The 13,652-nt window shown below is 34.4% G+C and overlaps 1 protein-coding gene and 1 long non-coding RNA gene across 15 annotated transcripts in view; one reads left to right on the top strand and one right to left on the bottom strand.

Annotated features, from left to right (window-relative positions):
- Positions 1-13,149, bottom strand: part of LOC109543157 (heterogeneous nuclear ribonucleoprotein Q-like) — a 28,411-nt gene extending 15,262 nt beyond the window's left edge. For 10 of the 14 annotated variants that reach the window (XM_048664373.1, XM_048664376.1, XM_048664380.1 and 7 more), the window contains exons 1-6: positions 13,075-13,147; positions 5,114-5,232; positions 4,859-5,052; positions 4,671-4,798; positions 4,372-4,613; positions 994-1,129 (exon numbers count right to left, since the gene is read on the bottom strand). In XM_048664373.1, the coding sequence (XP_048520330.1) occupies positions 994-1,129; positions 4,372-4,613; positions 4,671-4,798; positions 4,859-5,052; positions 5,114-5,232; positions 13,075-13,132 (877 nt within the window). In that variant the 5' untranslated portion in view covers positions 13,133-13,147. Of the gene's footprint in view, positions 1-491; positions 628-993; positions 1,130-4,371; positions 4,614-4,670; positions 4,799-4,858; positions 5,053-5,113; positions 5,233-11,770; positions 11,923-12,281; positions 12,664-13,074 lie in introns of those variants that run through there. The other 4 variants (XM_048664375.1, XM_048664378.1, XM_019912720.2 and 1 more) reach the window with 4 other exon arrangements.
- LOC125503656 lies at positions 11,447-12,395 on the top strand. The gene is made up of 2 exons (XR_007281008.1): positions 11,447-11,600; positions 11,656-12,395. It is a non-coding gene; the product is annotated as an uncharacterized LOC125503656 (long non-coding RNA).
- Positions 13,150-13,652: the final 503 nt, after the last annotated feature.

The following is a 13,652-nucleotide window of genomic DNA, read 5'->3' as shown; positions in this document are numbered from 1 at the left end:
AATCCGGAAGGCTACTTCAAGTTCACGGTTATTGGGTAGTTACACCAGCTAAGCGAATTCAAAGTAGCCCCCTTCACTTTATAGCTTTTCCTAAATAGGCAGCCCTGCCCTACCCAATGCTCACAGGCTTGTGACTAACACATTCCAGAAAATATGGACAAACATGTGTTGCAGTCGGACTTGCAAGGCATCATACCAACAAAAGACAACTACTGGCATTAGTAAGGTTCTTGTGTGAAATGAATATGAATTGTCTATAATCCGTATAGATTAGCTTTCTTCTGCTTTAACATGTGGCGATCAAAGAATAAGTCGATCTATAGACCACAGTTTTGTTTGCAACGTTGGCATTTATAATCTTCTTGCATCAAATCTTGTCAGTATAATGTTAATGTTTGCTTCTTCTTGAAAACATGTAAAGTTCAGCCTAATCTCACAAGGCCATCAATGACTAGCCAATTAGTTGTTGGGGTTATGCAGGCTCAACTTACGTGCATGCTTTGAAAATTCTTCCAAGAGATCCTCGCGATCCCGGTTTTTTGGTATATAGCCCACAAACAACCGATGATTGTTATAGGATATGGTCACGCCAATCTTTTTCCCTTTCCGTATCTCATAATCATTCAGCTGCAAGAACAGTGGAAGGGTAGCCATATTTGTGCCTTGGGCAATGGGGCTGGGGGCTTAGAAATAGGACTGACTGGATCGGAATGGGGGTAGAGCATTGGAGACAAGAGAGACAGAAATACAGAGCCCGGCAAACGTACGCCGATTTTATTTTGTTAAACGATGATTTTTGAACTGGAGCCAGACCAGTAACGGTGTTTTATGATAAAAATAATTATAAAATATACTTTATTTATCCGAAGCAAGCAATTAAATAAACGCCATAAGTTTATTATAGAACATATAACACCGTAACATCGGCTCCATTGCAATTTAGAAGTTAATTTAGTTTCGTTTCATTAAAATAAGCGTTCAAAGCAACGTTACCTGTCAATTTACCAAACTCCTCCAGAATCTCCTCTTTGCCTTTAGATTTTGGTATGTTGCCGACGAAAAGCCTTAGATTGGGTACGCTTATGTTAATTTTCAAGGTCTTGCCGGGTTTGATTTCGTAATTGTCCAACTGCGCCAAAAAGAAAAAACACAAATGCCAGAATGGTTCAATTTTGCATGGTCGAATAATAAAAATTTTGGCTGCTCATTTCAAAACTAAACCATAATTTAGTTCCAAAACGAAAAATTTATGTCTGCTCAAATGTTAAGCTGACGAGTATACCAATGAAGCTACCATCTAGTGTAGTTAATTTATTGGCTATACAATACAACATGGCAAAAACGCTTTACTACTACTAACAAATGCTGCACTCAAACTACAAAATGTGTTCTTGCCATGAAACAATTCGATGTGAGCAGATTAAATCAGTTTTAAAAATACGAATAGCACAACTGGAAATAATCCTACAAATGGTGCACAACCTATGTTTTGAATCAACCCCACTAGGCCAAAACCCCTAAAACATATTTAAATTTTGACCATCCAACTCAAAAGCTACAACTTGAAACAAGAAATATTTTTAAAACAAGCTACACAAGACAAAAACATATAAAGCGATACTTTCAAGAAAATTTTATAGAGAATGTTATATCTACAATTTCATATTCCAATCATGGTGCAAATTCGTCACCTTAGTCAAAAAACACCCAACGTACAAATCACAACTAGTAGAACTGGTACCACTGATTGGTCTCAATTTTGCCCCTTTCGCAAAGAGGAGACCTGTTAAGGGAAAACTCGATTCCAAAATCAACACTAGAAAGAACAGTACGTAAATCACCAATTTGAATACTGATATCTGAACAATAATAATTCACACTCAATAATCAACGAAATTTGTATCCAAAATAGTTGAAAGAAAATGCGTAAATGTTAAATTATCTACAAATTTAGAAGGCAATTTGGAGTAAGGCTCTCTTTGATGTATAAAATATACAGTGTGGAGGATAAAAGCTACAGGAACATTGTGAGAGCTCCGTTGTCAGAGCCGCTGCAACAAAAGTCATATACTGAAATTGCAGGCTATGACGACAGCTGTCAAGACACATCTATAATAGAATTGCCAATTAGGTACATAGGAATTATAAATACTTTTCTCCCGGCATATTGGCTGCTCTAAACAACGTTGATGAAAATATTAAAAAGCACCAATTATAGAAAAGTATTTACAGCTTGGAAATATGATCCATTCTGAACGGTAATCATATTCCAAAATGGAAACAATTTCAGATAAAGCAATCACAGCTGTTAATGCTAATTAATAACAATATTAATGTTCAGCGAAAACAAGGAAGTTCGGTTGCTTATCGGTTTTGTTGGTAGAGTTAATAGAATATAGCTAAACACAACACTGCCACCAGAAGGGTATAATCCGACATAACACATAAAATTCTAAACTGCGTTTCCAATAATTAATAATAATTAAAATAAATACCTAAATACTGGGTGATTAAAAATTGACGTCTTTCCTCTGAAGGTGTTATCTGGGAATAATTATGGTATATAGAAAAAAATGTAAATATGTAAATAGTTCTCATAAAAGTGATAATTTTGGCAACATACTTACCTTACCTGTTGCTCTAGGCGTAAATCAGCAAAGTAAGAAGTGAAAGATAAAAATAACATCATTTCAATGAGTAAACGATAAAGTTAAGAAGAATTAAATGTTCCAAAATTTGGTTTTTAAAGTGACTTCCCAAAGAAATGATATAGATAAATTATATGCCTGCATATGCATCAAAGCGTATTCTCGTTATATCCTCAACTTTACTTCATAACCCTACTTCACATCAGTTTTCATTTTTTACAAGAATGCTTAGACGTCAAATCACAACTTGGTGCTTGATGTTAAAGAATCATTTTCTAATGAAAAACGTTTATAGAACTCTAGAGATATAATCGTCTATAAATTATTACTTGATATGGAATTATGAGAGAAACATTAATATGGTTTTCCATGCTTGGTGCTATTGCTTGTGGTCTATCGAACTTAAGACGGCTAAATTGTTGCTTCTGCCTTCAGAATGACTTCCCTCATCAATCACGGCCAAATTTCGTTTTTTCTCGTTACTTTCGCTTTCTCAGAGTAATCGATTTGCTTGTTTGTTGAATCCACAAACTAGTTAGGGCGTCTATCATGTGAAATAATTGACCATTTTAGAGGATCCACAAGGAAGAAATCTTAATGCATCTTCGACATTGTTATACATTATAAGTTTCCAAAAGCAAAATTTTAATTCTAATTACAAATACGCTGTAAAGCTCATTGTATGCATGGTCACCATTGGACATTTGCAAAAAATGTATGAAATTACAAATTTTCCAAATACAAGTTTAGCCTACGTGTAAGCAAGTTGGGCAATGTTTAATTTATAATACGTAGCTATACTAATAGTTCACCAAATAACCACTCAACTACTTTAAAAGATCGCCTAACCACAGAGCTAAAGTACATCTTGAACCGCTAACATGTTGTAAAAATAGACGCAATTTTTTACGTTTCTCCACATTGTCCCGGCAAACCTTAAAAGGAATTGCGACAATTTTGCATCACCCTGTATGGAAAGTATTTATTTTCGAATCAAAAATAATAACATTTTCTCAGCAATTCCTTCCATGAAAAAATGCACAAGAATTATTTCACAAAGTCGGAACATAAAAAATAAAATAACTAAAACGAACGGAAATTCGAAACATGCCAAGACGACGGCTAAAAAGTAAATCGAACTATTCCTACAATGGAAATATTTGCAAAATAAATGTAGAAAGTTGCGCGACCTGATGGCCAAGATAATAAAGATTTTAAATAATCTCAACACTTAGCTTGAAAACAATAATTTTGCATACGGTGGCATCAAGCTTCTAGGTGGAGGTTGAACGCGATGAAGACAAATTTAGAAATAAAATAAAAAAGAAGACTAATTACAATATTGTAAGAAAATACAATAGAAAATAAGGTTTTCACGTCGCCAAATTTCATTACTAACTTCTGACGGCCTGCATTTGCTAACTAATGTAGACACGTTCCTTAATAGGCAGGAATCTAACACACATCCCGAAACAAATACATTAAAAGATGATGTACCGATTAAGAAAAAAACCACAACGAACAAACATATTTAGAATTGCGTGAACCTGCAAATGTTGTGGCTGGTCTTGAAAACCGGAGGACACATCAGATATTCTAAATATCCTTGTTCAATGTCTTTTAGGTTGCAGCACGCCCGATTGCAAGAAATCTACATATTAACCTCTATCTATATTCCCAAACCTGTTACCAAACCGTAATATTAGACAAATTCCACTCTTACCTTCTGTACCGCAACATGGGCGGCGTCGCGAGTAGTAAATGTTACAAAAGCATATCCTCGATTGGTTCCAGTCATGGGGTCCATCATCAGTCGGAGATCCCATATCGTGCCACATTGTTCAAATAAAGGAATCAACTCGTCTTCGTATAAGTCCTTGGGAATTTTGCCACAGAATACTTCACAGCCGGATCCAGGTGTGTTTCCATCCCATCCAGGCGGTGGACCTCCATATTTTCTTTGTCCTAAATTAGAATGGGATTTACCATGTGCGTTTGGTGTGCCAGCAGAAAATATCCTACCCGTTGTAACATCTAAGGTATATCCAGTCCTATCTAGAATTTGTTTGATTTTGTCCTCATCTGGACCCTTTGCGGGAACAGGAGCGGCTGCTGTAGATCCTTGACTTGAGCCTGCTCTGCTCTTTTGCCTGAAACGATTTGCATGTGATTCATACGTGCAACTTATAATATAGAGTTTAAGCCTTTACCTATATGTCTTCATAACACCACATAAATAGGCCGATTTGTTGGAGACGTGCTCGAGATTGGAATCGAGAAACTGACCCAACACGTTAAGCGCGCCATCAACAGGGAATTCCTTTAAAGCATCAAGGGCGCGCTCATCCAGGTCTACATGGGCTAACTTGCCGGTCTTGTAGATTTCGTCGAGCTTCGAAGCCACCTGGAAAAACACGTTTTTAATCCTCGATGCCCATACATCTTCGGCTTTAGCTATCACTAACCTTTTCATCAAGGCCATATTCTATTAATTTTTGATAGTCTGCTGTCTTTTCTGATTCCTCAATCTTGATGATCTTGATCATTGATTCGTCTGGAACTTCACCATTACCTTCTGCCATAGCTGAAAAAAAACCACAATTAATGTAAAAAAAGAAATAAACGATGTTTTCAAGTGTTTTGGCGTAATTAACGTTACAAAAAAACAAAAACGTTATATTAATTAATTTCAATATTTTCGTACGCTAGACAATTTTAGTTCAATAAGGTGTTTATTGAACCATTGAAATTAACACCTCAAAATTAATATGGACAACGTGGCTCCTTGTATCTGACAAAAGAGTTTTGGCAGTATGTATGAGTTATCTTGGTATTGACAACCTACGGAGCTAAAGTAACAGACAGGTTTCTTTATAAAAATCCACATTTTTTTGACTAACGATAAACTGAGAAGAGTAGTTTGAAATTCTGAAAGACATTTTCTAGCAAAAGTACCTAGCTGTTTTTTAGACAACTGAAAGTAAAAATCTCATACATAAAATGACCTAAGTTCCAGGGTTTTTTTCAGATATTCCGATCCGATTTTCATAAAATCACGCGACAAACTGAATAATGATGCTTTGCCTTAAGCCTAAAAAATACTGCATGGGTAGTATTTGTTTTCAACATTAAATAGATTTGCATTGTTCTCAAAGACATTCTCTTGTTTTCCTACTTTAACTCAGAACATGAAAGCAAAACAACGTCGAGTATTTACATTATATGAAGTAATTAATCGTTAATTCGAACAGCTATGAGAATTCCCGGTTTGTGAGTCAATGGCACGCCGAAAAGTATTTCAAATATTTAGCACAGAGGTAGACATCGGAAAATACGGACACAAAAACCGTCTAGAGGCCGGCATAATTCCAAGGTCTTGGTCAATGACTTTGATAATGTGTTCAGATTCGCTGTTATCAACCAAAATTCAAACACAATTCCTACAGCAGTTTAAAAACAATGCGCAAAAGCCAATAATCTACTCGCTGTAGCCGTTGGTTAGTTACATTAACTAATTTTAGCATAATCTTTGAACGCATATATTTAGATACTTAATTTTAATGAGTATCTCTTGAGTTATTTGATACAAATATTATCTGAAGACGATTTAATTTAAAGAGACAGATCTGTACTGTTGAGTGCAGTAATTCTCATTTTTTTTGTCGCGCCACAAATAACGATTTCAACATTTGAGGGCACACAGAAAAATGTTTGTTTAAAAATTGTTTACTTCCCTGTAATATCTACACTGTATAGGTACAATAGTTTATGATGAACTTTTGAATGTAAAATAAAATATTATGTACTTTAAAAACAAGGTATCTAATGGCAAACTAAATCCAGTGATTGGTTTCTGCAGTTAATTCCAATTTGCCGTAAAGTTTTTTCTAAACTCAATGACTTATTAGAGCAAGCAAGAAATAATAAAAATGAGAAATACTCATGACAAAGCTGTTCTTGTGAAATGTAAATAGCTAATAATAAATCAGCGACTACTGCTGGTATCAAAATACAATTTGCAATGCAACTGGTAAATAACACCATAATTTCCTGCCAATTTCAGCAAGTTTACTGCACTATTTAAACATGAATGTGATTATTTCATTAACATTAACAAGACATTGTCTAGATAGCAACGCATGCAGAAGCTGTAGCAAATCAATACTTGTAATTCTGCCATAGTAGCCGTATAAACCGGGACCCCTCCCAGAGCCCTTTCCTCTTTGAGCCATGTGTTTAAATTTAAAATCGTACTAGAGTTCAGCTTCTTCACATGCAAATTAGTGCACCGCTGCCTGCATCACTCTGGTGAAATTTGCATTTCACAATGTGAATATATTTAGAACAGGTATAAATAGGGGAATGGAATTCAAGGTTACTGGAAGAAAAAATCTTGACCACATGTGTATTTTTGCTTTTACGTTAGACATTAACAGCGCAATTCAAGTTTTTGCAACAGGAGATATAAAGAACGTCTACTTCAAGGCTTTCTTTTGCAATCGATTCTTAATCTATCAGCTCAGGGCCGAAGCATTTACTTCTACAACCTGTAAAAGACGGTTTAATTTAATAAACAGAAAACGCGTTTTCAATTATTTTGCCGACCATAAAAGAACAATAATGCACATACGTTTAAATGCTTTAAATTCCTACTGACAACAGCATATACCTACAAAATATTTCAAAGTTTCATTTAATTTCATGTGTTTCAAGAATGTCGTTATTAATTATAAGAAAATCATCAAACATATTTTCCAGATAATTGAAGAAAAATATGTTTTCCGAGAGGAATAAAATCATAATTTATTTAAATTTTAGAATTACTTTTAAGTCGCAAAATTACAAATTGCCACCAGTGCCAAATCAAAAATAATACGAAGCTTCGTTTAAATACAGTAAATAACATGAATAAGTAATAACAAGTCGACTTAAAATTTGCATTTAAATTGTTGCATATCGATTTTATTCCAGATTGTATTATATTCAAAGGAAGACAAACTAGACAACAAAAACTAAAAAATGCTAGCTTTATCATTCAATTCTCACCTCTCTTTGTTCTCAATGCAGTTCAATTAATGTGTACCTAGACCTTTCTCCATTGTGCCAAAATAAGCAGTAAATAATGGTTAAAAAACTACTATCCACTTTGAAATAAAAAATTAAAAGCTTGAACAAACAGGAAATTGTCTTTAAATGAAAAATCAATATAAAACCTGAAAATTGAGAAGAAGGCAGACAAGCATACAAGGTAATGAAATAAAAACTATCAAGAATGAAAGAAAATAGTCAGCAAGCGTTATATAAATTTGGACCATCTGAAACATCCAGTTTCATATATTCTCTTCTCAAAACTATATTATCGACTTAAAAGTCCGGTCACTGCATAGGGGGTAAACCTGACTTACTGAGAGTCCCAAAACGAGTTTTTGTGCAATTGCTTCTATAGCAGCGAGTTTCGATATTGTTGAAATGGTACGCTCAGGCCCATTCAAAAAGGGAGTCTAAAATGCGAATGTGAAAATACAGGACTCAAAATCAGAATATTTCTAAAATACCAAAGTGATATTTTCAATAGTGGCAATGGCTATATCCTTGAAATTTTGAAGAAACATTACAAAAATCCTTTATATCTTTACCTATAGTACATAGTACTTAATTAGGGAAAAATTTTGCTACGATGGTAAAGAACATTGAAGCAAGATGATAATAAATTAAATATGGATTTAACGTTTGACGCTGTAAAATATGTAGTTTTAGCAGAAAAGTTTCTGAGTTCTCGGATTCCCTACGAGCAAGTTTTCTACGTACGTAAGTTTAATAATCTTGTGAGACTGAACATGTATACCTTTTGTGGTTAACAAATTGGAAAATAAATACTCGTTAAGGGACGACACAGCGATTGAGACGATGATTGTTCAGAAACTGAAAGGCTCGCAATAAAGAAATTACACCTGTCTTTGTTAACATGCCCCGACCATCATTATATGGCGAAAATGCACTAAATTGATGAGCCCCGATGATGGCTTAAATAAAGCCGAAACGTTCGCCCAAGAAAAATAATAATTTTTTTCTACCACTATCTCCGACCGATCAAGACGAAAGCAGAAAGCAACACCTATCAGAATAAAGACACTAACACAATAAACACAATAAAGAAACTCACATGGAAATAAAAAATTGGCGAATTTCGAATAATCCTGGATAATGAAAAAACTGGTTTGTACGACAAACTGAAAATTATTTTGCCGTTCAAAGTGGGTCAAACAGACCCAATTAATTACAATTGATCAAAAATACTTTTTAGTTATGAAAATTGAAATGTTTTGTAGAGCAACATATTTTCCTTAAGTAAAAACGATTTATAAATAAATAAGCAGCTCAACAAAATGAACGTTACACAACCAAATGTGCCCAACTTTAGAACTGGATAAATTCTGATCGTTTCCCGCAAATTTTGTTTCTATTTGAAGCGTTATTGAGGATTTGCTTCCCTCATTCGTTTGATGTTAGTTAATGTTTTGGCAAACATTAAGCACCCACAAAACTTCTGCAGCGTGGCAAATAAAAAAATGCAAAATTTTGGAAAGTTTGGCATGCTCCTAATTGGGCAGAAAAAAAGGGTTTTGGATCTCAACAAGCGATGGGAACTATCGAAATATTCGATAGCAATGTTTTATTCAGTGATGAAAACTATCGAATAATTCGATAGTTGCAATTCATTTGAATTATTCGAAAACGATGTTTTCAGCTATGAGAGCCATCGAATTATTCGATAGTTTTTAAATAGTTATTAAGTTAATTTGAAATGTAATTCACTTTAGTTGTTCGATAGCAGTGTTTTACTCAATTGTTTTATAAGCATTATCGGATAATCCGATAGCTATAATTTGCAGTGATGAGAACTATCAAATTATTTGATAGTTGTAATTTAAAATGTAATTCATTTGAATTATACGATAGCCGTGTTTTATTCATGTATTTTGTAATTATAGGATAATCTGATTAAGCTATTGCACTGAACGAATTTAAATTTTAAATAATTTAATTTTTCACTTTTTAAGCAAATACATATATTTAAAATTGATTTAGTAAAATTGGTTTTTTACTCAAAAATTCAACAGATTTTTTGCAAAAAGTTTATTCATTTATTTAATTGTATTCATTTTTATCATTAACTATGTTTTTGACAAAAGGGACTTTCACTACTTTCAAAGAAAACGGCTAATATCGTATCCAAGGTTTTCAAAACCCTTCTTGGAATATGAGAAACGCATGCCCCGGAAATTCCGTTTTCTTTCGTCTTGGGAGACCGCGGGTGGTGTGTATTAAACATCCTGACAATGGATTGCATAATTTCACGCTAATGAGATTTATACGTATAAATCATATGTTGCTAGAGAATAGACCGAACCTGACTCGAAATATGACCTTGCGTGGAGGGTGACCATACGTCTTACAGAAAATCCTAAAAAAGCTAATGAATTTACCAAACAAACAAGACCAAGGAGAAGAACCCATAAATTATAAATTAACCTGCCTAAAATAAATCAACCTATTCAGACTCGACCAGAAACAGATAAATTATGTCCAACAGTTCTACGGACTATACGATTTGCAGGGAATTGGATTTCGATCAGTAAAATTCTATTTATATATGTAATAAATACGTATAACATGTCATATTGGCATCGTAATAATAAACAGCTTAGGGTCAAACATACACGATGCATCTCGGATCTGAAAGATGCATTTTAAGACACTGCATTACTTTTTTATGAATAAGTATCTGTATTTCCAAAAGAATTTTTAGAAGAAGTTTGTAATTTTTAACAGACCTACACACTAGATAGCGTGCACTATTCAATCAATGAACTAATTCGAATGTTTTTATTCGATAGTTGCAATCATTAATTTAATAATTATTCAATAGTGCCAATCACTAATCTCAACATCAAAAGTTTAAATATAAACGAAATTTACGAAATAGCTTTTATTTACAAAGTGGTCTTAAAAAATCAACTTTTTGGATTTGCAGCGATAACAACCCGATGGTAACGATCTAAAGCTCATGTTGAAGCTAACCAACTCCATACAACTTAAGACCAAAGTTCAATATACGGAGTTGCATAGTTAATGACCCAAAGCAGAATTGCCGCTGATCTGTGACTGGCACATTTGCAACTAAAGACTAAAGTAAAGTTCAGATTGAAATATTTGGTTTATTTATGCAACTCGGTATTTTGATTAGTTTTCTCAAGTCGACTGCGAAGTGTTAACTGCAACATGAGCCTTAGATTTTGAAAATAGGTTCAAAAGTAAAGAGTTATCAATGCAATACCAAAATCTTGATTTTTTAGGACAACTCTGTAAATAAACGAGATGAGCAAAAAATTAAAAAACTTTTTTAAGATATGTGGTCGTCTAATGCCTGTGACGTTTAAATAAAAAAAACTATTTTTTGCCAACTGTGAGCATATGGAACTCTCACCAATTGTCCATTGTTTCATTTCCACCCTGTAGAAACTTGATCTAAACCACTAATAAAACACGCACTAACCGAAAAAAATTGAACCAAAAAGGATTCATAGAGAAATAAAAATCGCTCTCAGCAATCAGAGTTCCAAAATTAGCGGAAATTTGTCCGTGTTAAACATTTGGGATTTCAAGGTATTTTAATAAAAGCTCCGAAGAAACGCAATAAATAATAGGTTTTGGGTTTAGTGGTTCGGCAGTTGTTTTAAATAATTTCAAAATCACACTTAATCCGATCCTGTCGTCCCGTGTGTTGGTGAGATAAAAGACAGTCTGGCAATACCGCAACTTTGATGAATCCCGCAAATTTTGTTGAGAGGTTAGAGGGGCTGGAAATGTAATAATTTGTCTACACCTCCTGCATGCCTAGATGAATGACAACAATCTACTGATAGTATCCGAAGCTATTTCCTAATTCTGGTATGTAAACAATAGTTTGTTAAACTAATCCTACCCAAAATGCGCCATTTTCCAGCGAAAACAAAGAAGGTGTAAATGACAGTTTACATCAACATGCTACACCGGTCGAAGGTGTGGGATATGTGCGAAAAGAAAGCGAAAACTTGACAAAATTGATTTCGCATACTCACCAATGGGAGTCTATCACAGCCCGCACGGATTAAAACGAACACAACACTTAAAATTGATTACAAATTTGCTAAAATTTAAAATGGCGGCCGGCAATAATGGCGAACGTAAACGGCAGCGCGTCAGCTTCAGGTTGGTGAAGTTTGCGCGCAAACGACTAGCCTCGCGACAGGGTCAAACAGCATAAGCCGGTTTTGAACCGCGAATAAATTACAATATTGTGCATTGCAAATAGTTATTTATCAGTGCAATTCATACTTGCATAAGGAAAATGCCCAATGAACAAAGTAGAGTATTGGGCGATAAAAGATCAGCAAGTTCTGCACTTATTAAGGATGCAGGTATATTCGGTTGCATAGTATTGCATTTACCCAAGACCAGGATGCTTATGCAATTTTTTTCCTGCACGCCAGAGCATTTGCACTATGTATTTGAAATTAATTTTGCGACAATAACATGAATTCTAGCTAACGCAGGTTGATAAATATTCGTGTATATCTAAAGGGCACTTACTTTGTAAAAGTCCGTTGAAAACACTTAATACACATTAACAAACACAACAAACATTATTTAAATAACTAAAATGTATAACACTAACAACTAAATAGGTAGTAATTAACATTTAACTTGTAAAAAAACGAAAGTAAATCCTTAAGGCACTGTTAACTGAAAACTTCGTCCAAAAGCGGTGCACAGTTTTGGCTCCAAAACGAAAACAGAAAGTTCGGTGGACGAGCGTGAATATCGGAGAATTTTCGATAAACCAAAAAGGGTTAGCGAATTTCGGTTTTGAAATTTAAAGGGGGTGTTCTACCGGCTCCCGCGGCGTACACTCTAATGCAATAGATGCAGCACCCGTTGTTTTGCAGCTCGTCTGGGCAAGCGAACTTGCATTCAGGCAGGCCCCAGTCGGGACGCATGCTCGCGAAGGGGTCGCAAATAATTCGACCGTTTATGCCACCAACCAGCCGGAGTTTTTTGCAAATTACTACCAAGTCTCTAGGGCGACGAGGCGATTTAAAGTCAACTTACTGGAATACTTGCAAAATTCCCTATCAAACCATTGAATCTTTTTACTAGCGTAATTAGAAAAGCGCACATTTTGGTGCATTCAAGCTTTAATCCGCATTAAACACCATCATATCCGCGGCCTACGTTAGTTGCCACAGGTCGCTGGGCCCCGCCGTTAACATTGCCGGCATATTTATGTGTATATTTATAGCGTAGGTACGCCAAATTCATACAGCGGCTTGCCGCACAAAATGCACTTTTTGGAATGCAAAAGTCGTTTGAAATTTCCACTTACCATACTGTTCTACTTGAGTGCAGGGTGAGCAATATTCGATAAACTCAATTTTAAACATTAATCACATTTTCTTTTCATTTTCACTCAATTAACGACATTATTGAATTATCCAACTCCAAAATAACTGTAATTTTTGACATGTGACACAAATTTCAGTTGTTTTTATGGCAACCATACTTGATTATTGCTTTACCGAATAGATCATTTTATTACGATTTCTGTGATATATCACATCGTTAGGTTTTTTTCGAAAATAAATGTCTGCGAACAATTTATACTTTTTCAATTTAGTTGATTGAAGTTAGCTATGGAATATATAATATAAGATATATATTCAGTATTTATTTTAACAATTTCGTTAAAATATTCTTATCTTTCCTGGGTCTCAGTCAAAGTGTGAAGTAAAAATTTTGAACATCGTTTATTTCATTACGTTGCGGCGTTACACAAACTACAAACGCCAATTCACAATTAAAACATGTTGTATTAAAACTATAATTTATAAAGTGATAAAAGATTCATCATGTTTTGAGGGCAAGCAGAAATAGTTTTAATTTTTCACTAGTGTACTTCCATAC

The sequence above is a fragment of the Dendroctonus ponderosae genome, unplaced genomic scaffold (assembly GCF_020466585.1).
Source record: "Dendroctonus ponderosae isolate FM_Combo_2020 unplaced genomic scaffold, Dpon_F_20191213v2 Dpon_F_20191213_218, whole genome shotgun sequence".
In the NCBI taxonomy this organism is placed as follows: Eukaryota; Metazoa; Arthropoda; class Insecta; order Coleoptera; family Curculionidae; genus Dendroctonus; species Dendroctonus ponderosae.
The sequence above is the reverse complement of the archived record's forward strand: the minus strand, read 5'-3'. Positions and strand labels throughout refer to the sequence as shown.